The sequence below is a fragment of the Tauraco erythrolophus genome, chromosome 13 (assembly GCF_009769465.1).
Source record: "Tauraco erythrolophus isolate bTauEry1 chromosome 13, bTauEry1.pri, whole genome shotgun sequence".
NCBI lineage: Eukaryota > Metazoa > Chordata > Aves > Musophagiformes > Musophagidae > Tauraco > Tauraco erythrolophus.
In genome coordinates, this window is record NC_141477.1 from 8,579,665 (window position 1) to 8,607,353 (window position 27,689).

A 27,689-nucleotide genomic window follows, 5' to 3' on the forward strand; every position below is an offset into this window, starting at 1 on the left:
TATCAATAAAAAGAAACTAATACTGCAAACTACAACTTTGGAAGTAAAGCCAATATAACAGGAACAAAATATACATAACATTGTAGATAGGAATGCATTCACCCTCCTTCATACATTCCTTGTCTTTACACCTACTGTAAATGTATGCTAGAGCAAAAGCTGCAAATGTTAGTCTAACCTGAGTGCTTTTTGACAAGCAACAGTTCTCCAGGATTCTTTAAGGGTTGAGATGTCACTGCTGGCTAATGAATGTGCATACACACGCACATATAGAGACTGCTTCAACAAGTACATAAACCAAGAGCTGTGTTTTGGGTTTTAACCTCCATCACTAATACAGTGGAATCTGTTTCTGGTGACACGGAGTTACTATTTGCTATAAAGTACTTTCAGTTCTCTTAAGATTAATTTCATATAATGAGGCTTAATTTTCTTGTCAATCTGATTCAGCATATTAATATTTTTGGAATGCACTGATTATCACCTGCCAGAGAAGTCTCATATTTCACATTGATTATCACCTCTTCATCTTTCACTCTGGTTTAGCATGAAGTTTTTCTTCACACAGGCAGCAGTAAGAAGAAAGCTCTCTTCCTTTAGATGATATTTTAGGGCCAGATTCAGTATAATCATATAATTCTAGATGAGCACAGCTCTTTCTACCTGAAGATCAGACTTTGTGGAGTGTAGGTGATGGACTTACTGCTGCCTTCCAGGAGTTAAGCTGGTGTAACTCCTACTAGAGCCCTATCACAGAACCTCCCGTTGATCAACACCTGCTAAATGAGTAGGTCTTTTGATCACCTAATCTATTTCACCCTAGCTAGCTGCACTGATGCTGGTATCGAACCAGCCTGTCACCCTTCCTTGAAATGGAGTGATAGCACAGCTTACTGCTACAGTGTTTGATCACGCCTTGAGACTCTGGTATTACACCAGCTGTATCCTCAAGTTTTGAACAATATCCTTCTGATGCCTGTCCTTCCTTGGTACAGTCCTTTCTTGGTATAGCACAATCACAGATCTGTTAATATAGAGATACAGTGAATTGGGGAGATCTGTTAATGTAGAGATACAGTGAGCTGGGGAGAAGCCTCCCTTCTCAGAGGGTTCCAGGTGTCTTAAACAGCACACACTACTCTTGTGAGAAAAAGAAATGCCCAAAGGACAAAAAAAAAAAGAAACCAGTTTCATAAGACAAGTTTTGTTAAATTCATGAGTCCTCCTGATTGTGAGATGAAAGCAGAAGGTGCCTATTAAAAAAAAAAGTCTCAGTAACAAATAGACTGCATTAATTTAACTAGCTAATTTAAACATACCTATTTTACCTATAGAGCACTTTCATTACTTCTAACATTTCTGGGAAGGCAGTAGATGCTCCAGAATAATCTTCAATATCTGCTTGCAAAGATTACGATGCTTTACCCCCAAAAAAAAAATTTCAGACAGGCTGTCTGAAATTCCAAGCTAAAATACACATAAAAAGACAGTAATGGCAGTATTTTGTCTTTAAAAAATGATGTAAATGTTGTATACTATCATACATTGTCATGCTTTTTAAAACTACAATTAAGGATGTAAGAGATGTACAGTAAATACACTGCTGAGGTACATTTCTTCTAAATATTAACACCACAACAGATTACTCCCCAGCAGATGATGCTACTTGGGAACATATACATACAATTTTTACATTGTAAGGCACTTTTACCCAGCATACATGAGTTGAAGTCAGTTATGACAAATTTGAGGCTCGTAAGAAAAAAGATTTTTGCTTTTGACTTTGTTTCCAAGAATTCTAAGTTAACGACAGTTTAGTCAGGCCATCTCAGCACAAAGAGGTAAACCAGTCAGTTACTTTTCTGCTACCCGAAGGTAAAGTGCTGTTCTGGTTCTTCCAGGCATATGGAATGGGGTAATTTATCTCACAACAGATGAGTTATTGGACTGAATACTACACTAAGCAAATGACACACTATGAATTAGAGCTCAGTCTCAAACACAATCAGTATGCTGGCAGACCTACCCCATGCAACCTTAGTTAAAATACAGTAGCTGCAAACAAAGTGCCTTTTTTCCATGGGAGGGCCATGTCTGAGGCACAAATCTAGAAGTAATTTAAACATTGAAGGATGTTATTTTGCATTCTAGAACTGTTCTGAGTGGCTGAAAAATGTTTGTATTCTAGGAGAAACAAAACACCTTGATAGAGAATTTCAATAATCGATCTGTCATTGCAATTCAAGTCACACTTTTAATTTTGAAAGTTACAAATACAAAATAAAAATGATCAATGGCATCATGTTTAGAGCAGTAACTGAATATTTTCTGTACACAGCAATATTTCTTTCCAAAACGGCATTATTCTCCAGAAAAGCAAACAGAATTGATTGAATTCTAACAGGTAAAATGTTAGAAACTCCAATATACAGTAATTGAGTCCCTCAAGACATTAAGGGAATGCATAAGAAGACAAATGACACACGTTAAATCTTTTAAAAATACAAGTAAAAAATGCTACAGAAACTCATGTTACAAATGAACCGTTTTTGCAATACTAATCACAGAAGACCTGTAGCAGTTTATAGTCAAATCAGTGTATTTTGCTTGTTTCCTTCCTTCAAATCCAGAAGTTTTGTTGGGAGTTCAGAGTGAAACAAGTCAAAACCCTAAACAAACAATAAGGGGATGCGACAGCAACAGACAAACATGTGGACTAGACTCAGCTTTTTGGTTTTATTTAAGTAAGTCTGAGAATGTGCTTTAACAGACCAATTGAAAAAGCTAGTAGCCATTAGAAATGACAAAGTGTTTTGAAAGCAGTCAGAGGACTGATCTGTTGAGTTTGGTATAGCCTAGATCTGATTATTCCCTAAAGGAACATCAAACTAGCAAGCAGAATTCCATGACGTGATTGTTGACTTGAGAGAAAGAGGAAAAATAATCACTAAACCAATAAGGATGATAAGCAAAGTTTCTCATATAGTGGTCATAAGATTAAAAAATAAATACCAATCTAGCAAAAAAAGGTTGTTTCCTTGTTCTTCTTACAGAATATGGGACCTTTACGCATATTCTGGACAAAACATGAAGTGTTCCACACAACACAGAACACTTGAGGTATGGACGTCAGATATGGTGGCTAAATTCCATAGCGAGTTTAAAGTTGTAACTCTCTGAAGTAAAAGAGACTGGGCTGCAGAGTCCAAACATTTGTGTAGTAAGGTTTTAATCACACTTAGCGAGCGTTCTTTGTAAATGTAACACAGAAAGAGGTGGGTCGTTGGGGAAAGAATGAACTACAGCCCTTTGGCATGAGTTCTAAAGCTCACAGCTCAGAACCAACAGCTGCTCAAGTAAATCTCCCACAGACAATGCTGGGCAGAAGCAGCAATCACAACAGGAACAACCTGAAATGTTCAAGTGTGCTTCGGTGTACACCGAGTCCTTTTCTACTGTGTGCTTTGCAAGCGAAAACAGAGCACGGCTTTCCTGTGTGTCGCCTCCGTAACTTGTGTATGAAGAAAATGCAAAATTCACAAAGTACCAGCTCGCTGCCACCACGAGCTTGTCCATGTTGTCAATTAAACTAGCTAAGACCTTCCCTCATTGCATGAATCCACTAAATGACTTACACATTCCAAATCTTAAGGTTTTTATTCAGTCCAGAAATATAGATCTTACTTCATTTCAATGTCTGCCTTTACTTTTGACACTGTACATGTTACATATCATTTATATAGTGTTTCATTTTTTCCAGACACTGCAGACTACAAACTACATAATATTGACATGTAAAACTCTGCCACTTACTGAAGGCTCACACACATGAACGTTTCAGGCAGTTCAATGAAATTTCTAACAGAGTTGGGTAGTAAAAAGTTACTGACCCTTTTCTGATTTTAGAAAACAATTTAAAAGAATTAGTAGTTATGATGTCTTAGCCATTCCCAGTTCTCTAACTCTGTCCCTTGAACCTGTTTAAAAAACGATGAAAACAATCGTAAATTTAAAATCATACAGAAAAGCATTTAGCAGCTCTGACATTACATCTATATTTAGCGACAGACACGAGGGCCTCCCTTCTTATACTGTTACAAAGTCAGCTGGATTTAAAAAACAACAAATCCTCCCCATTTTTCTACAGTATGCCAATAAAAAGTACTTATCTGCATACACTAGATTTAAATACTTCACTGCAATAAACTACATCAAATGTATATTGCGCTTCAGTCTTGGTAACAGATCTGCCAGGAGTAACTTCCATACCTAGTTTCCATTGAGCTGCTGCTGAGGAATGTCACTATGGTCAGTGCCTGATTTGCCACGGCTTTTGCTTTCTCTTTCTTCATCCTCTTCATCTCTTTCATCATTTCCACTATGGTTTTTACAATAGAGTCTAGCACAATAAAAGAAACAGTAAGGACTTTTACTGAAAATTCCTATCAAACCCAGAGTTTCCTCTCAATTAGTTTAGACATGTGCTACAAGTCGATTGCTAATTTTAACCCATCCGTGGCTTTCAGTCGAGCATCAGTTAAACTGAGAAATAGAACCAGGTTGAAGACTAGCCAACAAAACTTTGATCGATTCTAGTTGCCAAGAACTGCTACTACACTGCTCAGAGAATGCCCTCTTGTGGGCTCGACCACGCCGGCAACTCAGCTGCAGCCGAGCCGGTAACGCCAGAGTTCAGCAGGCGAGTATGGAAAGTTACGGGGCCCAGAAAAATGGAAATAAGCAAATCAATATGGAGGAATCACGACATAAATTATCCAGGGTTTTCTCAATATAAATTACAGATTAATCGAGTAGGAAAATCTAAGTCAGTTAATTGTTTTTCTCATTTTTCATATTGCAACACCACAGAAATTTAGAGTAAATGAAATATTTGGCACAGTCAACAATTACTTAAAAAGATCATTTGAAATGAAATATTTTTTTTAATAATATACGTGACTAGCCAAGTGAGGCAGAAAAAAAATGTCATAAAGTATCTTCACTTTCATTACAGATTCAAGAATTACATAGGTCCTTACTTATAAATTCCTCGTGACATATTCTCAATGTATTTAGCTTTGTCTTCTACTCCACAGTGGTAATGGTATGTTTTTATGCAGGCTTTAATTTCACATCCAATAGTGGCACCAGGCTGGCTGCAAAGTGTGCATTTCTGTGCAGGGGAAAGAAAAGAATTGCACCGTTGAGCCTTTCAGTCTCTTTGCCTCTTAGTATTCAGTTTAGTGTTTCTCGTATTTATGGCTGCCGCTTTGGAACAGAGTTCATTTCTCTGGCAGATCATCCTTCCAACAAAAAGTTAATCAAAGATACTGTAAACCAGAAACTATATAATACTAATCTATTCAAATATAAACACTAGGATTTACCTGTTCATTGCACTGAAAATCGCTACATGATTGCACATATTATTGCATTTCCAAGATCATTTTCTCACCACTGAAGTTAGCATGTTAATACATGAAGAATCTTAAGCGATTTTTTTCAAGGAACAATATTGTGACGAGTTCTATTTTTCCCCCATAAATTTCTTACCACTTTAAAAAAAATCCTGAATTTTAGTAAAATACAATGTGACATTTTGCCAACGTCCCCTTCCCTGAGGCCTTAATAATTTTTTGTATTAGAACATCAAAACAGTTGGAAACAAGTCACTGCAAGAACATATTCTCTAAGTTTATTTGTACTTTTACACGTGTAAAAGGATCCAAAGCTGTTACTGTCTTACAGTTACAGGAAGGCTAATAATAACTTACAATGTACATTGTCATAAAGAACTCTAAATACCACATGCCTAACCACCACTAATTTAAGTCCATTCCTACCTGACTACCTGTCCCAAAAGTAAAGATACATTTAAATTTTGTGGTTCGAAACAGACAGAAAAGATGGTTTCACAAAAGGAAGGAGGCAGACCTACATACACCTTAGTAGAATCAGTAACACGTTCATCACATACTGCAGATACATACCATTCTTTTTCCTCTCTTGATTTCTTGAAGTACAGTTTTGATATCAAAATCACCAAACTCTGCCCTTGAAGTTGTTGTTAGCTGGACAGTGCCAGAAGAGAACAACTGTAAAACAAGCAAGTCCAAAATAATTTCAGGTCACCAACACGATTAGAAATTTTTTTATGTGCAGGAGTAACCGAGTATTGAACATCCCCTTCTGTGATCTCAGACAGCATCTGCTTTACTGACAAACTAGGAAAAGAACCACGCTGAGTAATTAGTATGATGAGTATTCATTCTGATACCCACCTGATTGCTTTAATTACATTGGTTGCCTTGGAGAAATGTATTTTAGAAGACATTGAGTAAACAAGAAATAATGACATTTTGAAAGACAAAGTAATAAATGGGCAATATTATCAATACACCACTGAACTTTGAAGGAATATTCCACTTCCTTCCCTGTGACATATGTACCACTCAGCTTCACAGCACCGCTCGAGTAAACAACCTGAAAAGCCCTGAGGGATGACAATGGAGCACTTAAGTGCCATCCATCACAATCCTGGTATATTCAGTTTAAGCTGTCTTAAAACTGAAGCTCAGGTACACAAAGCGGTGAAGAATACTCTAACACCCCAGGCTGCTGGCACACATCAGCTCTCTGTTTAGTGAGGTGAGGTACAGCAAGACAATTAATAATCCACAGATTGCCTGGACTGTTTATTAATTTTGAGGTTACTCAAAGCCCTAACTCATTCATAGAGCGAGTTATACGAAAGATAGTATTATCTGCTCATGTTCACTGAAATTAGCAGATTCTTTTCAGGCTGACAGTTATCATCTAAAGGCAAGGGTTTTCTAGAACTTTGATGTCCCACTCTACTTGAGTCACACAGCCTGAATCCACCGATCAGGAAATTAATGAGGTTCCTGAATTCTTCCTGGATTTTGCATGAATACCTGTGGCACAGAGGTGTTTTATTTTTGGAGTGGATTCTTTTAGTTGAAACTTTTTTCCATTTTCCCTTTTAAATATTGTGTCTGCATTTAGATGCTAAGGGAGCATTTTTAGTGAGCTGAAGAGTCTCCCTGAGCTAATTCCATCTCTTAGCATGTAGCCAACTTTTACCCATATTGCCCACAGTGAAAATAAATGAATTGCTCACTTTGCAACACTTCAGTGCTTTAAGAGCTCATCATCACACAGACAATACTCATGCATAATTACATCTGAGGGCACTGTATTAAAATCTAAAACAGCAATTCAGACAAAATTCACATAAGACTGGTTAACAATGTTACTCACCATACACTTATAGTGTGCTGCAGCCTTTTTGGCATTAAATATATGAAGCTTTCCTCTAGCTTCATTTTCTTCTTCACCTGCATGACAGAATCCACATTTAGGTTTTGTATCACTGGGGCTGCTTCTGTGGGGAGACCTGTCTCTCTGAAAGAAAAACATTTTACTAAAATATACTGCTGGGTTACAAACAAGGTTGTAATTTTAAAAGCCTGTGGCCACCAGCTGGAGGCTCAGACAAATGCAAATTTTAATAAAAATCATATTTGCAGAGAAGAAATATGCAATTCTGTCTTCTAAGAAGTTTAGCATATTTACTGCTTACATAGGAACTGCTTTCTATTTCATCTGTGCCATGTGAGGACGTAGATCTAGTGTCTTCTGATTGCCCTTTTAAATTTGTTTTTCTTGGCTTTCCCTTACGACCCCTCCTTTTTCCTTTGGGAGGTGAAGGCTCCAACTCGTGTTCATTGATACTTTCTTCTAAATCTGCTTTAGAAGTTAGAAGACATCATCAAACAACAATCTCAAAAATTTTACACAAAACAAACCAACCAAAACAAAAAACACAGACAAGAAAAAACATAACCTGTATTTTCTGTATTTTAGTCAGAAATAAAAATCGCAACTTTTTCCCCACTTATTACAAACATGCAACTGCAGATCCTGAAAAGATTCTTTAGTTCTTTACACAAATCACACAGCTTTGCATCTTTATAACATATGAAGAAGGTTTAGCATTTCTTATGACTTCTACTTTCAGACCCAAAATGTGTCCTCAGACGCAAATATTCACCTCCACTGAAAATAAGACTCATTTAAACTACACTGAAACCAGAAAATGTTTTCAACCATGAAATAAGCTTTTAATTTATTATTTTTTAAAATGCATAACTCCAATGTAAATTCTCCTTGATATTATGCCAGTGTTTCTAAATAACACCTCTCCTTGCTTTATTAATTGATGCCTTTTGACTTCAGAAAAAAAAAAAATCACCCATTTGGCTACAAACATTAACATCAAGTTTTAAAACTGAAATGTATATTGCCTCCATGAAACAAATCTCAAATTTCATGTTAGTTACAGTATATTTTTACATTTACAGCTAAAAGCAGCCACCAGTTTACAGAAAATCCTCCACACTGACAATCTCCCTGAGAAAGTATTTATATACCATTAAAAGAACATGTTTTTTTTAATACAGACATACCAAACAGGTCTGGCAAGTTGCTTTGAAAATGTCAGCTCAACTGCTGAACGCTACATAGAACTGTAGTCCAGTATTCCAGCAGACTGTCCTTTCAATTACTCAAAGCTCTGCAGTTAATACAGATCAATTCTGCAAACCTAAGATTGCTTCCAATATGATCTAGCTAAGTTACGTCTGATATTGAACAACCAACTTTATTCGGTCGCTAACAGCTTCCCCGATCACCAGCTGCTTGCAGGAGCATCTTTCCTTTTTCTTTTAATACATGACACCCACCCCTGCTCAAACTGCAAAGATATTTCAGCAGACTTGTTTAAACAAACATGCACGCAGACCGCTAAAGAACTTGCTTCTCAAAATCCAAACCACAAACATCAGTACAAGCCCTCGAATGGCAGGAAATCCTAATCAGAAGATGTGGGACATCACTTTATACGTTATTGGGCCACTTAACTGTTGTGGTGTTAGTATTATTTAAGCATTGCTATGGCACTTATCGCCATTATATCTTGGTCCCGGTATCCAGGCAGGACATCTTATTTTCAGACTAAATGCTGCTTCACCAGAACTTGTCTTTCTTATCTATTATTACATAAAAATCAGATCACATTTCTATCTCATGATTAACAGCGACTCAGCTTCACAAACGTTTGAAGTCAAGGACTTGAACATGATCCACCACCATGAACGTGAGAGAAGAGAACTGAACTACTGGTCCAAGGCCTCGCACATGAGTGTGTCCTACTGAGCTCAGTCTGTCGTATCCGTTGCTAATCCCTGAGAAAGCGACAGCTTCTTGCACATTTATTAACAAGGACAGAAAACTAATCCAAATGCATCACAACAGGTTATACTGCAACGTAATTCCCTCAAAGCTTTACTCTGTTGTATGGTTAGAAAGAGGCAAAAAAATGATAATAAATTAATATGAATCTGCAAATTATTTTGTCTTAAATTGACAGATTATTCAGATATATACAGATATTCCCAAATTGCTACTAAAATACATCAGTCTATCTACCACAACACTCCTATGCTTTAATATATACACTACTCTTTTCTAATTAGATGATGAAAGCACCATTTATTTTACGCTAAAAAAATAAAATACATGACGACATGGATTATCCAATGAAACAATACATTTTACATTTTCTTAGAATTTACTATCTAACATTATTTTTCATTTATCATTACTTGCTAAATTCCCCAAGCACAATTATGCAATCTAGATATTGTACCTCTCAGGCTGCATATAGCAATTTTATTACAACCAGAAAACTTCTTCCAAAGAAAAGAATTCTCTTTTATCTTGTCCCTCATCATATGATCTCTCCACCAATGTATTAAAGGAAGGTTGTGAATCTTTATCTCTACTTTTATATTTACAGATATCATAGATGGGTATTCTGGAAAAAAAGTTTTACAAAAATGAGACTACTGAATCCATGACCCTTTAAATAACATCAGTAAGAAGTTAAAAATACTCCTTCCAAAATCATTCCACAGATTTCCCTACTGTATTTGATGAAGCAAAATGCAGCCCATTCACCAACAGTCCTTATTTTTTCCAAAGCTCCTTATCAGTTCTGTCAACCATCACCTGTCAACCTTTTGGCAAGGCTTTCTACCTCTTAGTCCACCCTTATTTTCTAAATAACACTAAAGCATATGCTGAACTCTCTACAGTCACAATTTCAAAACTGGAAGTGAATAATAATTGCTAAAAACCAAGCACGTCTTATGAAAACCAACTTTTTACAAGAAATGTCACAGCCTCCTTATACAATAAGTTCTTAAGTGCTATTTTTTAGTCTACAGTTATTAGAATATTTAAAATTTGAAAATTAAAAATGCTATATTTTTAAAAGATGGTTTCAGTGTAAGATTAAAAAAATATCAAGATTGCGCAGCTTTCCTCAAAGAACCCCTTTTCTGTGTTCAAAACCAGTACTTCCAAAAAAGCTCAGAGCTCATCAAAATCTAGATGCTACCTGACCCCTTCACTAAAACAAAACTCCTCGCAGATTTAGGTCTCCTACAAGTGACATGGACCTACAGATTAACATCACCAAGATGTGAGGATCTGCTCTACCACACCTATCTGCAAGACCGACACCTCAAAACATGAAAGTTTCTCTCATTTTTAACACCACTACGAACTAGCGTAACAGTACATGAAGAAAGAGATTGTAACCAGCTTTAAAATACACCTGCCTTGGATGGTCTTTACTGGTTAATACACAGTTTGCTTTGTGCCCTATCCCTCCCCTCAAGCCCACTGCCAGCTTACCCTGTTTCCCTGGCATCTGATGGTTGGGTGTTTCCAACTTCTCATGTCAGCTTGAACTAAGGAAAACACAAAAAGTTGTTCAACTCCTCCCTGACCAGATGACGTTTTCTTACGGATATCACCTATAGTCTGAATCCCCTGAGATTCCCTAGATATTCTTCAACTGCCCCCCATCCCATATCCCATTACTGCACGGATTTTTAAAATCATCACAATATTCTCAACATAACTTTATCTAAAGTCTTCAAAGGAGGTATCTGATTAGCCTTCTTCAGAAGTCCCTAAATGCTGTACCTAAAAAACCCAAGCTTAATACGCAACACAGTCTGAGAAGGAGGGGTGGGGGCAGAAATCAAGAGGAAGCGTTCTACATTTTAAAAAGCACCTAAGAACACAATATTGTAAATTCAGATGAGTGGAAAGACGAGCAACAACAAGCCCCAGATTTGCATTTTAGAAATCCAGGAGCAGTACAAACTATCACAAAAAGAAGACGAGCAAAATGCTGTATTACATAAACTGTTGACAGGGAGCCTCAGCTTCAGAGAGAAATCTAAAAATTCTCCTTTGATCATGACTAGAAGGAAAAAGGATCGCGATGTTTTGCTGTTTAAAATAAGGCTTGGCAGAGAAGAGGTTGAGATATCACTTATCTATTCTATATTGCATCAGCTTGAAACGTATGTGGAATCACCCATTTCCAAAAGCGAGGTTGAAGCAAAGTAATAAAAGAATTCAGTGATTTAAAGGTTGTGAGAGAACAAATAAAAAGAAGATGTGTACAGTAAAGGCTAATACTGTTCTCTGCATCCACCTCCTATGTTACCTTAAACCACAGACTAATGAGCCAGAAGCAAAGGGGGCTAAGTCTGTATGAGGACAATAATAAACAAAACTGACTGGCAAAATATATTTGCAAGTAGGACTGTGCATAGAAAGAAGTCAAAATGTAGACATACTGTTATGTAAACCTGAAATCACACACATGTATTTAAAGATATACAGTGCACTCAGGATAAAAGAGAAACTCTAAAAATTACAAAGAACAAAATCAACCTTATTAGATTTTTAGAAGAGAAACGGAGTATAACAGGAAGAAAAAGTACTTTAGCATGTCAAAGTGAGATGTCCTTAGAATATGGCTGAAACTCAATGAACCATATGTGGCAACATAATTATTCTAAATTGAAATGTAAAAAAAACCTCAAAATCTTATTGTCTCAGTAGTCAATAATAAAAATGTGAATGTACCTATAAGCAACCAATAACAAAAATGTGAACATACCTATAAGGAACCTATAAGAACAGAGCTGCATAAAAACCTTTGCAAGCAAATACGGAATCGGGTAATCTGATCATAAATAATAGCAGCTTTTATCAAATGATGTGAAATTCACGATCAAAATGTTGAATTTTTAGGGTTTGTTTGTTGAGGGTTTTTTTTTAAATGAAAAAAGACTAAGTTACATGAAATGTATCTAAACTGGAGAAAGTAAGAGCGAAGAGGAAAAAAAATAAATTACTCCTTAGGTCTAGTCACTAATATGTTTTCCAAAAGTACCAGATACCTCAAGGAACTAACCGCTCTCGTCCAAAAGCTGTTTTTGACTGAATGGCATCTATGTAATGAAGTACTGGGGATTATTTCTTTAGTTAAGTATATTTAACATAGAAAATGAATAAAATAGTCCTTCACAACCATATAATCTAAATGCTTTTCCAAGCAAACAATCGTTGGCAAAGACTGAGGACAGACAACACACTCAGCTTATCTGCATAATCAGAAAGCTTACGACAACTGGAATGATAACCCTGTTGAGTTAGCTGACCAAGTCTCTCTTTGTACAACATATTGCCCAGATAGGAAGGAGAATTATAATATAAACACCACAGGCCAGCTCCTCAGGTACGACAGGCCAGCTCCTCAGGTACGACAAACCATTCACCACATTACTTTTATTCTTTCCCTTTCCATTAGCTGTGCGTTTTTCCTTAAAAAAACACCATTGTGATGCTTCTGCAAAACACCTCATACGTACTGCCCGGACCAACTGTTCTCGTTGTAACACTACATATCCATTTGATGCCACATTTAGAGCAGCATTCTCCACAAGACAGACCACAAGAAGGCTGAATCAGTAGAGTCCAGGAAGAATTTGTAACCACCCACCAGCAGAACTGAAAAACACTGAACTGCAATGGTACGGAAGCTTTTATCCCTGACTGCATTAACGTGTACAGCGTTGGGCAAGCTTGTGCTGTGAGCAGTGCACCAGAAAGTGCAACTATGAACAAACAGTGACTGAAGAAGCCAAAGATGAATCAGGATATTACCCAACTGTAACACCAAGAAGTTTTGGATTTTTTCCTGCCAGCCTCTGGCTTACACAGTGCTTTGAAAAAGTACTCGGTTTGATATAGGTTGCAGCATCTCTAAATAGGTCTCAGAAAGACATATTATCCTGACTCAACTCCCTGAGCAGTAGGAGAAGCATAGATTTCATGTTTGATCTCCAGAGTGAGATGAAAAGGATGCTGAGACAGGGAACGTCCTTATTTCCATTGTGGAAACATCATTCCCTGAGGCTTTGAGTATAGCTACAATAGGAATTACGGACACTTTGTTTTCTGACCCCATGGTTCCCAAGAATCTGTTTTAAACATTAACAATAGATAGTCACATGGCTTACTTCATCATTCTTTGTTTTATTACTATGTGACAGAAGAATGAAATTATTTTTTTATCTTAGTTTATATTAAACGATTCCTGATCACTTGAATTTGTTTTGAATTCAACTCAGGGCCCAGGGCAGCCCCACCTGCAAGGAACTGAAAGATAACAGATTTAAAATTTTTCAACAATTATTTCCAGCACATTGGAATAAATTCCAACAAATAGTTCCAAAATCCTAGTTCAACAATACCTTATTCTTCAAAAAGAACAAAGGCAGTTGTATCAAACTGAACGGTAATTCAACTAATAGTTAGCTGTGATGGTTTGAAAGCACTGGCACCAATTCCTGTAACCTATCAGGTGCTGAAATCTTAGACAGCTTGCCTGAATTGTGAATTAAACTATTACCTGAAGTTCAGGTCAGATTATTTTGTTAGATTTGTAACCAGCAAGACAAAAATCTAGAGATGAAGCTTTCAGTAACTTGGTCTGCTCCTCTGAGCAGGTGTCTTCAAATCTGTTGACCCCACAGCCACCGCCTAGTACGAAGTGTGAGTATCTCACTTTCACTATCCTTTTTCCAGTTAGTGGGAACACAGCACAGAAGAATCACTCTGAAATATATATACACAAAGGAAATACAGGAGAAATACAATTCTCCTATTCTATGTCTCCTGAAGGCTAGGCCATACAGATAAATTAGACAAACCCAACAATCTGCTGAAACAGATAACGAATTTAAGAGCACAATGCTTTCCTGCCATGTTTCATATTTTTATACTCAAAGAAAACAGAAGGTAGTTCAGCAGCTCCTGTCAATTAAAAGAAAATGAACTCACATCACTCATTAATTCTGTCTTGATGAGTAGGGAGATACTTAGTCTGATGAATTCTCGCTCCACTTGAACTTCATGACAGCAATAAATAACATCTGAGAGGTCCTTTTTATTAGGTTTTCACTGTACCTTGTTAAAACTTTAATTCCAACATAGCTCCTTCAACCGCATTTCCATGCGGCCTCAAGAAATTTTCCTTAACTGTTATTAAATGGGTAACAAATATTCTTTTTAAACGAGAACTTCTAACAAAAGGTACATTAGCCAGATCTCAGACTTGAACAAGGATGCCCCCAAAAGCATCTATCTTCCAGGGAAGGGAAGGAAAAATATCAGTACTATGCAGCTGTGCTGCCTACAGAAAATAAACTGTTCTGGACTGCACCAAACCAAACACTCCCAAAAACCTTCCAACATTCACTAATAGAAGTGACACAATAAAAATATTTGAACTGCAACAATTAAATCTGGATACAGATAACAAGAATAAAAAAAACGGACGTCTTACACCGACCAAGGGAAAAAAAACAGCATCCCAGTGCAGGAACAATAAGCTACGATTAAAAAGGACTAATAATTCCAGTGCCTTCGTGCAGCTACATTGAGTGACATAACCACAGATGAGCTTTAACTATTCTATTACGAAAACACTGCTGAGAGTAAGGATTCAAAAAAATGAAACGAAAACAAGAGGAAAAAAAAAAGCCCCTATGGTAGCATCTAGAACCCCTAGGTAGTCTACTCATTCTTCCCTGCAGGTCCTTTCTGGTTTCCCACACCACCCTTCTTTCACATTTAAATTCCTCTGATATTCATATTTTCCTCAAGAAATAAACCAACAAAATACATATAAAAAGCTTAATCTCACTATCCATTAGTTACCATTTCATTATGCAAACTTCAGTATCTGAATATCCAGAAACAAACCCTCCAAAGTCCCTTAAACTCTGAAAATTTCTGTCTTCCAAAGGTAATTATTAGTTTTCAAGGTACCAAAATACCCTTGCTATACCATGCTGTAAGTAATTTCCATAAGACAGATGAAGCATGTGTTTTACTTTCTTTGATTTAATGGAGATCTATCACAAAAGAGCTCCAGCTTGTGGCATTATCAAATCCATAACTGTAAGGAATAATATTCTATGCCTATAGTTCCCTAAACTGTATGGACTAAAACCAGAACATATTACTTGGGAAAGAACACTGGATAAAATTTCAGTCAGATATTAAACAAAAACACAAAAATGTGAAGTATAGATACACATTCCTATAGGTGTAAACAGAATATTTTAAACAAAAAAAAATGAGTGCAAAGTTAACTGCTAAATGAGATGCTGTTGGGTTCTTTGGCCTCAGTTTTTTAAAAGATGTTGTTTATTCCTCCTTCTCCTATCCTCAATCTAAGAGTCTCTTTGGATGAGTCTAGTTTAATGTTTTAATAAACTGCCATCATCAACATTTAAGAAAAAAGCCACCATGCCTCTGTAGTAATTTCTCCCATGTCTTCTCAGATGAATACATCCATATGAAACTTAAAAGCCTTTGCTGTTAGAGAATGACCTCGTAGAATTGGAGATAACGGTTTCTGAAAACTCTTAAAGAAAAGCACAAGTTCAGATCTTGCAAGGAATTCTAAGCAGAAAAAGTTGTCCACTGGCACTAGGCTCCATGCAGAATTGGAGGTATTTTTCAATAGATGTCAAATATTGAGCCATTTGTGAATAAGTATAAAAGATTATGTTTAAATATCAGTTAAGGAGATTCATCTCTCTCTCGACTCAAATGACTTTCATATTCTGTTTCTGCTAACAAGCAAGACAAACCCCAAAACAAAGAAACAAAGTGCCAAACTACACAATAACGTGGCCTTGTCTACTGTTTGGAGAATTAATATAACATGTTGCCCAGAGAAGTTGTAGGTGCCCCATCCCTGGAAGTGTTCAAGGCCAGGTTGGATGAGGCTTTGGGCAACCTGGTGTAGTGGAGGGTGTCCCTGCCCATGGCAGGGGTGTTGGAACTAGATGGTCTTTGAGGTCCCTTCCAACCCAAACCATTCTATGATTCTATGATTCTATAACTCTATGAGAATTAATACAACATGTATACTGCTTTTCTTGTTTAAACCTACTAATAGCAAAATCAGAGCAGAGAGTGTTTTGTATACAAAGCACACGACACAATTCTTTAAACAGACTAAAAAAAAAATTATCAGTTTTCATTTGAGATTTTCTACTGGCTTCAATATCTTCTTGAACACTGAAGTAACATCCAAACTCTCATCATTCATGTATCTACTCCTCGTAGCATAAAAAGTACTATATTATCTTAAAAATACATTTAGCAGAAACAGATTGAAGTAATTTATGAGATTTGATCTTCATTAAATGGTCATGCACTCCTCATTAGTTAAAATTTGATCACATTTCAGTTGAAAGCAATGCAAAGAGTAAATGAACAACTGTTTGCTCACCCAAATTCAAATGCAGTAGAAAAAATGAAAAATATCTGTATAAACACACAATAGCGCAACTAGTTTGGAATTTTCACAGACCACACAGTTTATCTACGTTTGTGGCATATCACCCCTCATGCATTTCGCTATTCTCCTCTGCAAAGATGCACAGCTTTTACCAATGTATCCACACAGCTTTTCCTGTTTACCAAAATCACTCAGAAATACATCTCTCAGTGATGTGATCACAAAGCTTTTCAATTGGGTCCTTCTTATTTGAAGAGTTTAACTCTGTTTAATAGTTAAAAAAAGCAGTGAATATTTAGGAACATTAGCCATAGCAAAAATCAGCTGCTGCCTGACAAAACTGATGTGTTTTAGATGCTAATATTGTGAATATTTAACTACAATATAAGCCAACTTCTTCCCAGAAGGGAATGCGTTGCTTCTACCCAAACTTTGTTTTGACAGAACATCAAATCTTTCAAACATCCTAAAATGTATGGTTTGGGTTTTTCTCCACCTCAACCAATAATTTTTAAAGAAAATATAGAAATCAGATGGGCTTCCAAACTCATTGCTTCTCAAAAAAATGTAGTTCTAATTTTTACTGAAAACATTCCAGAAAAATTAAATTTAACCAAAGTATCTTTCTACAATGGGAAAAATTTATATTGAATAATTTTACCTTCAGAGTTATGCGTAGTTTTCTTGTGTTTTCGACATAAAATCCTATAAACAAAGTAGTTGAAAACTGTCAAGTCAGTCACGATTCACAGATTATTTACTCATCTTTTAAAGTTAAATGCCAGTACATTTTTCTCCCACTTGTAAGACTCACTGATATACAAATCTTGCAGTGAAAATATGCTTTTCTAGCACATCACTATTTTGAATGCCACAATCATCATTAGATTTTTTTTGCAACAGTTTTGCTTAGATTCCAAAAGCAGGTTTTTTTTTTTTTTAAACAAAGAATGTGAAATATAAATAGAAAAATAAACATAGCAAATAAATAAGAGTTACATGTAAATGCCTTGTGAGGGTTTCTCTCTTATCTGAGCTTTATCATGCAAAGCACAGTAGTAGTGATATGTCTTGTGACATGTTTTCACATCACAGCCAATGGTTGCTCCAGGACAATGGCATAAAGAGCACATCTGGAAAGAAAAAGAAAGCACAACTCATGTTACTGTTGGCTTAGTGTTTCCCAGTTAAAAAAAATAACACTGTTATCACTCGTGGTGACAAAATACATAGAATTATGCACTCGGCATTACTCTTCCTGCTCTCAGGTGTTTTCCATTATTTATTTTAAAACCAAGGAGAAATTCATTGCAATTATGCAAAAGTACAATAATCATCATACATTCATTATCAATTCAATGAAGAAAACAAGTAATTTGCTTCTGTGGAGTATCATGTGTTTGATGAAAGTGACACAGCTATTCACCTAAATATCCCACTCCCAAGGACAGTCTGTTTGTATCAACCATTTCAGAAAAGTTAAAATCATAAATTGTACTTGTTTAATTCTGAATGACATTATGAAAGTAGGAGGGGAAAAAAAAAAGACAACCATTTGGCAATGAATGTTGCAGAGTCAGAAATACTGATGATCTGCAAATTTATCTTAGCCTCAGCAGTTAACCTTATCTCATTTTTCTCTACAGTTATTTCCATTTCCAAAACACTGAATTTAGTGAAATATTTGTTAAATACAATACATTCATTTCAATTATACTAAATTTTGCTCTATGTACTTATATTGCAGAAAACATAAATGGGAGCCTGTTGCTTTACTCTTCTTTCCCAACAATTAATTGTTCTCAGACTCATCATTGCTTAGGATACACCAACTATCATGCTTTTAAATTGCTCACTGCCCTTCTCACACTGTCTTAGGAAAGGAAGTAATTGATATTATGACAATATTTTTCTCTATATTTTTCTACTGACATAATATTGCCCCCAAAAATCTCAGAATTTCCCATTCTTGTTAGTCTCAAATATGCCAAATAAATATATCACCAAAGTTATATATCGCCATCCTGTTTTTCAATTTTAACAAAGTTAACTGAACAGGAAAAATGTCAAAGCCTTGGATCATCTCCATCTACTCCTCTGCAAGCCCTGAAATGGTACAGTTATATACTGTTCCTTATTACCTAATTTGTATGGGTATTTTATCCCATGTGTTTGTTATACATTATGGTTTAATATATAATAATGGTTGAACAAAGCTCTTTTATAAAAGCCTAGGTTGAAATTATATCCATCCAATCAATTTTAGTCAGTACTTCAGTATTTTTGAAGCCAGAAATGGCCAAAAGGAAACTTTCTCTCCATGATGCGTCTGTATGAAAGAAAAACAGACCACAGTAATTTTTATATTGATTTATTGGTCTATGTTTCCTGACCATAATAAAACATTTATTCCATTGGTACAAGTCCTGCTGTCCAAATGGTCCCTGTCAACAGATTCATTAATTCTCAAGTTATACCAGGTAAATGTTAAACTTGACAAGCTGCAAAACAGGTAAGCTCTTTAAAAAGCACCCTCGCATGCACAGCTAACAGAAATAATGATGGTAGCAGAGCCTTGTACTCCCAAATGTTTAGACTTTACAAGTTTTTGACTAGCCTATTAAGGTCTGAACCCACAAACTTTTCTCAGACAGAAATATATTACCATCAGAAAGGCTCTGCATGTCACTCATTATCAGTTCACTAATAAACATCTTGGCCTCAGTTTTCAGTGCGCACCTGGTCAGCAGCAGCACCTCCTGAAGGAGGGAAACTACATAAAATCTGCCAGTAGACAAATTTAGTCCGAGCTATCGATGTAATTACCTAACCCAGTGCACCAGGCTGAGATATTTTTGCTCAGTGTGCTCCCACATAACAGAACAGGCTAGAAGAGAACGCAGACCTTAGAGGGGGCATTTGGGCTAACGATAAACACGTAGCTTTAAGCTTCCTATACAAGTCAGAGAAAGACACGATCCCTCCAGAGACTGGTTCAGAGCTGTAGTTTTCTCACAGCTACAGATAGAAATAAGGCACCTAAGTTAAGATCTTAAAATTATCTTGTAAATTCTCTCTAAAGGAGAAACATTTCAGGACTATGAATCTACTAAGTTATCCGGACCCAGGTTTTCTGCAAAAAGCTGAACGAAGTGCCTGATATGTACAGCTAGCGAGCTCCACGAATACATCCAGCTGTTGCATTAGTGAAGAAACATAAAGAGATTCAGAAGCAGAAAAACAGAAACGACCAATGACATAAAAAGAAATAACCTTCCAAAAACATTTGAGATCCAAGAATCAAAAAGTTTCCTTGCAATCTGTACTTCCATTTACTGTCATATGCTTTGGAAATTCCTAATCACAACATGAATGACTTGTGAGTAGTTATGTCTTTATGCTTCAGCTACCTAGAGCACATAAAGTTCCCTGTGTTGGAAAGATTCAAATGAAACATTGGATGAAATATTGGACTATTATTATATAATTGTAGTTCTACAATAATACTTGGCATAACTCTTAGTAGTCCAAGAACTGGTAAATACATGAGTTTTTAATAATAAGTCTCACTTATTTTCCCACATGGAAAAAAAAATAGTCCTAAAAAAAAATAAATTATTAATTAGCTTCTCAGAAATTAAAAGAAGTCATTGCTGCTCAATTCTCATGAATTTGGTAAAGCTGTAATCATTACTGTACTCACATACCTCAGAAAACGTCCATATTCACAAAATTATCTATTAAATCAATATGAAAGGAAGCAACAAAACTACCTTTGGTAGTTAAAATCCGATTTTGGGAGCAAAACCAAATACTGGTAAAGGCACAATAATACCTTTAACAGGTCCCTAAAATGTGGGTTTCATTCTGAAATCTAACAGAAAACATTAAATAGAAATTAGTGGATTAGAAACATAAATTTAGGAAATGCTCTTGTTTATATGCAGCCCATCCAAAAGAAAAACGAGCATATTCTGTAAGTCAGTTTTCGAATTTGCTTGGAAAAAAACGCATATCTGCTACAACCATCTACATTTGCCAATGAGAAAAAAGTAACTGTAAAAATAATAATTCTGGATTTTTTTTTAATAAGTCATGATTAAGCTACAATTCTTAAAACAACACGTTTACATGAGAGCAGAACTTGACTGAAATAAACAAGTCACTTTTTATCCTTTCGTAAAGACACTTCAGGGCTTGATAAACTGACATTTAAAGTTCAGCATAAGTATAATCACATCTGCTGAGGTTTTCTTTTCATAAATCTGAGACCAATTTTACTTCAATATCTTCTTCTATACATCGTCCGTTACCTTAGAGCTCACACATAGGTAGTACTTTAAAAAAAAACAACCAAACAAAATAAACCACACATAATACACTGAACAACATCCTGGTAAACTTTATATAAGGTAAGAAAATATTGTCTTCCATTTTCCAAGGCCAAAAATAGAGACTTACCAGTTTAGTGCCTCTCTTGATTTCTTTCTGAATATCTTCAATAGAGAATCCACCAAGACTCTCATTATCAGTGTGTGAAGACACCAGTGCAGATGAGAACAGCTAAAATTATAAAACCAAAACTTATTTTTTAAGTTTTAAGGGTGTAAGCGATATAAAACATTTATATACATGAAACTCAAAAAAAATTCAAATTAGAGTGATTAAATACGTGCACCAGTGCCACAGCTGGTTCAATTTTTTCAGTCGTTTGTGGTTGTTCACCAGCTCACTCCATCCATCCCAGTCCCTTCGCCCAGTACTCACCATACATTTGTGGTGTGCTGCCACCTTCTGGTTCTCCGACATCAGTAACTGTCCGCACTCATTATCTTTATTAGACCTACAAAAGCCACACTTCCTTTGTCTTGAAGAGACTTTTTTCTGTCCAACTGAGCTTGTCATGATTTTAAACAATCTCAGAACACCGCTTCAATCCTTTCAACACTACAAAAAAAAAAAAGGTGCCATCAGCAGGTTAACATCAACAAAATGCAATTTAGTTTTATAAATATAATATTGGTTGCTTGAAAATTATTATCTGTCCCTTTTTACCCTTTTCTTGGGTATGGATATATTGTATGACTACAATATATCCATACAAACACGCATCCAACAGAGGCACTATTTTGCCAGCTTTTTATGAAATTGTGTTAGCAAGCAGAGTTAGTTCTTTAGACAAAAGTTCGAACATTAATATAAAACTTTGGATACTAATGTAAAACTTACGGGGGAAAAAATAAATAAATGGAAAGTACAACAAGCACACCAATCATTAGGTGAAAAAGTTACTGCAAGTCTTTCATCCCATTCTTATAATTCTTTATTACAGATTTATTATAGCAAAGGAATTTATAGAAAACGCACTACCTGGTGCATGCAGTAAAATTCATGCCTCTGAACTTTTTCAAAAACAGAAGCAAGAAAAACCCCAAGAGTCCAGCACAGCATCCAGAACGGGTTTTGAGTGCAAAAGCACCCACAGCAGCACAGCAGATGAGTAACTACCCTTAGAGGAGGGCAGAGATGAGAAGATAAAATGTTACCATGTCAGGCATTTCACAATATGCTGTGGCCAAATGGCATTAGGAGCAAAATTTTAGAAGCTCTATGACTAATGCACTGCGATGGAAACCTTTGCAAGACACACAGTTAATTCAGCAGGACCGTACCAGTTATCAGTAAGTGAACAAGAGCTGCTATTCTCATCTAAGAAAAGTAACTTGAAATTAAACTCAACATGAATCACAAACTTTTCATGTGCTACCAACGACACATTTTAAAATCTAACACTGAGGTCCCAATCCCCCAGTCGGGCAGACACTGCAACTTCAAAAGTGAAAACGCCTCACAAGCGCACGTGCTCCTTGGCCCAGCATTACGCAGTTTGTGTTCATCTGTTTCTACATCTCTCAAAAAAGAAAATACCATCCTCTTCAACTAGACTTGCTTACAGCTTTTCACTTTGGAGACTGGAGCCTCACCGTCAGAACTGGCCACCACTGCAATAAAAGCATCCTCCTCAGCCTTTGTCCGCAGCAGCCTCATCTAAATGAGAAAAGCCACCATACAGTTTGATACTTCTGCTGGAAAAAAATACCAAATCCAGCCGTAAGAACAGCAGAGTTGTAACAGCCCTGGACTGCGCTACAACGGCCATCTGCATGAGAAGGCAGGACTGTTTTCTGAGCTGTGCACGAGCAAACCTGCCCACTTCTCCGCGCTGTCAGAGCCCCAGAATACCAGTATCACTCACTATTTTTCTAATCAAAAGCAGAGGAATGTCATCAAGTGTCTGTCGGCACATACCACTGCTAAAAGACAATCCTGTTAGACTGTCGCTCTTCTGTTTCACCACATTTTCACAGACTGGGTTGTAACTGTTTGTCACAATGTTTACTGCAAAACTGCATCCAAAAGTGCCTGTCCTCTGCCTACTGCCTCTGCTTTATTAACAGCTTCATCCGCTTTCTTTTACAATTGGAAAGCAGTTTACCAGACGGTGACGCACACTCATAAGAGGAATGCATAGATTTCAGATCTTGCTGATTTGCACAAAAAATGTGCCAATCTGGATAAACTAGTCACACCCTTTTGCAGTGGCAATAGAGAGTCCTTAAGTGTTAAACACAAAAGAATTACTATACTGTATTCTCCTAAAGAAAAAAAAAAACACGAAACAAAACCATTCTGTAATCCCTTCTGAGCAGAAAGAAGGAATGGTTCCTGAAGGAAAGATACGCTGATTTTCTGATTATTATTTTTAATATAATTTTTACACTTAAAAAAAATTATTTATTTGGGAGCAGGAAAAAGACCTACAAAAGACAAGTAAGAAATAATATCACCAAGATTTCTTGCTTTCAGGTTACATTCAAGCGCTCAATATAAATCACACAGTGATGGGTTAGAAACATATTAACAAAATAACTTTAAATGCAAGACGTTCTGCTTCAGTATCAATAATGTGATATACACACATAATCATTCAGATTATACTACTGCAATGATACCAGTTCTTAAAAGGAATATCAGGGATTTCCTTGAACACTTGCACAGGTTCTACTGACTTGCAGGAGTAAGAATTACTACTATAAAAAGCAGCAATCCCTTCAATTTAACAAGCAAATTCATATTTAAAAAAACGCACATAATTTATAGAACACACAAAAATGTATTAAGTGGCTCTCATCATCTTTAATTTCTAAGAAGAGCAACTTTCCAAGAAACAAGATCATAAAGAACCTTCTCACAGCTGGCTGCAGTCAATGCCCTCAGCGTTCCGCCTTCCAGCGCACCAACAGCCACGAGCGGGCACGTCACTCTGACACAACCCAACTTCTTGAAGCACTTGTGCATAATTACACTTCTAAGGCTCACATAGAAGTTAAAAATAATTTCAGCATTTACTTGGTGATGCATGCATGTTGATGTTTTAACAACAAAAAAATAATTTGCAAATAGTATGTTTTGGAATACTTATTTAATGATAAATATTTTAACACTTGAAAAATTATTCAAAATGAAAACAGACCGAAAAAGATGAGGGTACGCCAGAAAGAAAACTCACATTCTTTTCACCGTCAGATTAAACTACTCAGAAAGCATTTTATAAGGCTATCTAAAAGATTTCTTTCCAATCCTGCATTCTTTGCATTTGCGTTTTCTGTATCACTAGACATTAACACTCTTTAGGCATTTCTAAAGACTGCAAAAAAAAAATAAGCATGAGAATTATTGCAGAAGCATTTCTGTTGCAGCCCTCTCCCTAAATTGTCTGCTTTCTCATAAACGTGAGAAAACACTATCCTGGGATCACTTTTGTTTGTGTCAAAACGCACTTCTTATCCTGTCCATTTAAACAAAAATAACCTTTTTCTGAAACAGACGAACCAAACTACACAGCTATACCACAGACCCAGAATTCTGAACACGACACTCAAAATTCTGTTCTCATCTCTCAAGTTAAGTCACCCAAACGCAACTAATCCAGTTTGCCAAGTATCAAGCTACATTTCATTGGAACAAGAAAAATAATGCAACTTAAAACCAGCTCAATATTTGCTTTCCATGTTTAAAAAAGCTAACGAACGAATAAGACTTATAAAACAGTGTTTAAAATACTGTTGACAGAATCTTGCTTGTCAGTTTTGTCAGAGAAACTCTTCTTAGATTTGATTACAGAAAGCGATGTCCTGTGGAATCACTGACTAGGAGATCGTGCACTATCTCTACCAAAACGAAACACACGAACCACAAAACACAGATTATTATATACAGAAACGTTTTCCACGGGCTTGGTCTAAAAAATTAAGAGTTACATCTACCCTAAAATCACAAAAGAAGAAACTCATTTGGTGATTCTTTACTCAAAAATTTTGGTTCACTTGCATTCGTGTTTCTTAATGTCCACTAAAGTATTCAACACGGTGCTGCCCCTAACAGCACTTTTATTTTACTTTCAGAGCAGCATGTTTTACAAACCCATACGACCTATATACTGGTTTACTGAGTTCTAGACGACAGATTTTCTAACGTAAAAGAGTGCAATTTCAATGACTGTCAGGCAAAGGATGCTCTCAGTGCATGAGACATTGTTCAGCACCGAAGAACGGAAAGTAACCTGGATTCTAATTCCTATTTATTGCCCGAGTGTTTCAAGAGCTGCTCCCAGTTTACAGGGGTTAAGGCCCCACTCGTACTTCCAACAAAGGAGAGTCACCTCTGTGCTATACTTTCTCACGTAAAGTTTGTTCTGCTGTGCGGCCTGTATCATTGCAGAATTTTATTTTTAAAAATTAAGATTTATATTTGTCCATGAAGAAAATTTCAGACACCCAAGGAAAACCTACAAGAGAAGCATACAAGCTTTGTAAAATTCCATTAAAGACACTGAAGTGGTTTGGACTCTCAGGAAAAGCTACAGAAAATATCTGGGTTGATTTTTTCCAAGACTCTCGCTAGAGATACACGGTTCTCTGTTCAGGAAACTTTCAGGTGCTTTCTAGTTTCTAGGGTCACACCCATTACTGGGCATTATTTTGGAGAAGAGGGGGCAAAGCTGAGGAGGAGGGAGGTACCCCGGAGGTGTCTGTATTTGAGAACCCGAAGTCACAAGTCCCATAGAAACGTTTATCCAAGAGTTACGTTCACACAGCATCCCACAGCCACTATAAAAAGTAGGGTAGGAACTTATCAATGCAGCTTCCTTGGAAAAAAAAGAAACCAAAGGGGGGCAAAGGTGGGGGAGGCGCCGGGGGGAGGGGTGGGGGTCCAACCCTGGCAAGTCTAAACAAAAAGAACAGAGCAGGTAACTAAAAATGTCACGGAAAGAGCCTGCGGTAAGGAAGATCCGGCAGCCGGCACAGACCGAGCTTCAGGAAAGTTTACGTCCTCCCACAGGGAGCGGGAGATGATCCGATAACGGCACCTCCGCCACTCGCCGCCCTGGGGGAGACGGACGAGGCACGGCCCCCCTCTGGGCAGGGGCTGCCGCGATTTCCCCCGCAGCGACCGGCCACGGGCGCCGGCGAGCCCTACCCCTCCCCGCCGGAGGGCCTACCGAGCGGGCTCGGTGGGACGCGGGGCTCCCGGGGAGGGCGATCCTCGCCCCGTTCCTCACCGAATTTTAGGGGAAACGGGACTGGGAGACAAGGGGGGGCGGATCCTCCAGGGAAGGAGGGAGCGGGCCGAGGCGGGCGGAGCGAGCGGCTGCCGCCGGCTCGGGGCGGAGGGAGGGGGGAAGGGGGGCGGGTAACGGCACCGGGGGGCGCCTCCTGAAGAGGCAGCGCTGGGTGCCGGGACCCTCCCGGGGCAGGAGGCTCGCTAAGGCCCAGGGACCGGCGGCGAGGCGGCGGGAGGACGGGGCGGGCTCCCTGGGCAGGGGGCTGCGGGCGGGCGGGCCGGGGGCGCCGTGCCTGCCCCGGGCGCGCGGCAGAGAGGCAGCCGGGCGGGCAACGAGGCGGTTGGGCACTCGGTCGGTCACTCAGTCACTCACCCGTGTGGCGGGTGGGGCGCCGGGGAGAGGAGCAGCGCGGGCACACCCCCACCCCCCCGTCACCGCCGGTCGCTCACGGCCGCTCGCTCGCCAGGACCGTCCCTTTCATTCGGGGCAGGGGACGCTGCGCCGCCGCCGCCGCCGCCGCGCGCAAGCACGCACGCACGCACGCACGAACGGACGCACGCACACACGCACGTACGGCGCGCTCGAGCCGCGGCGGCGCGACGCTGCGGGGCGGCGCCCGATTGGCGCGCGAGGCGGCACGGCGGGAGCACGGCCGGGCCTTCTCGGCGTCCTGCGCACGCGCGCCACCGCGAGGCCCGGAGGCGAGGGAGCCGGGAAACGGAAGGGGGCGGGGCGGGGCGGGGCGGGGGAGAGCTCTGCGCCTGCGCACTTCCCACCCGCAGCCGTTGGCGGTTGGGTCGGGGGGGGTGGGGCCGGCTACTGGGGCTCCGCATGCGCAGTACGCCCCAGGCGAGCGGCGGGAGGCTGCGCATGCGCAGAGCGCCTGGAGGCGGGCGGGAGCGCTGCGGCGCCGCGGTGGAGACTCGCGTATGCGCACTGGCGGGCGGAGGCGGGGGTTGTCCCCGGGGCGCCTCCTCACAGCGCAGCGCCCATGGCCCGGCCTTGGGCCTGGGGAGAGGAGCGGAGAGGTGGGGGAATGGTGGCTGAGTCGCAGGTGAGGCTGAGAGGAGGAGAAATGAACGGAGCGAGACAACAGGTGGTGAGAGGCGAGTGTGGAGAGAAGCTGAGGTAGAGAGGTGATGAGGAGAAGGCACTTTGTCACTGCGCGGCTTGTTTCCGCAGTGGCTCTGGTCTTGCAATGTCTTCCTTTTGCTAATACCACATGGCAGAGACAGAGAGGTATCATTTTATACTAGTTTCTCCATTTGGGTTCATGTCTACAAAGAGTAAGAT

The 27,689-nt window shown here is 38.5% G+C and overlaps 1 protein-coding gene across 2 annotated transcripts; it reads right to left on the bottom strand.

Moving 5' to 3' along the window:
- PHF6 (PHD finger protein 6) lies at positions 1-26,804 on the bottom strand. 2 transcript variants are annotated; one of them, XM_086619447.1, is made up of 11 exons: positions 26,769-26,804; positions 21,539-21,718; positions 21,233-21,334; positions 17,771-17,904; positions 17,433-17,476; positions 7,604-7,770; positions 7,282-7,425; positions 5,991-6,095; positions 5,040-5,173; positions 4,270-4,399; positions 1-3,977 (listed from the first exon to the last, which is right to left on the bottom strand). In XM_086619447.1, exons 2-10 carry the CDS (start codon positions 21,674-21,676, stop codon positions 4,270-4,272), a joined length of 1,098 nt encoding a protein of 365 aa, XP_086475573.1. In that variant the 5' UTR covers positions 21,677-21,718; positions 26,769-26,804; the 3' UTR covers positions 1-3,977. The 2 variants fall into 2 exon arrangements, with proteins under 2 accessions (XP_086475573.1, XP_086475574.1); XM_086619448.1 differs by having other exon boundaries at positions 1-4,399; positions 7,604-7,767.
- Positions 26,805-27,689: the final 885 nt, after the last annotated feature.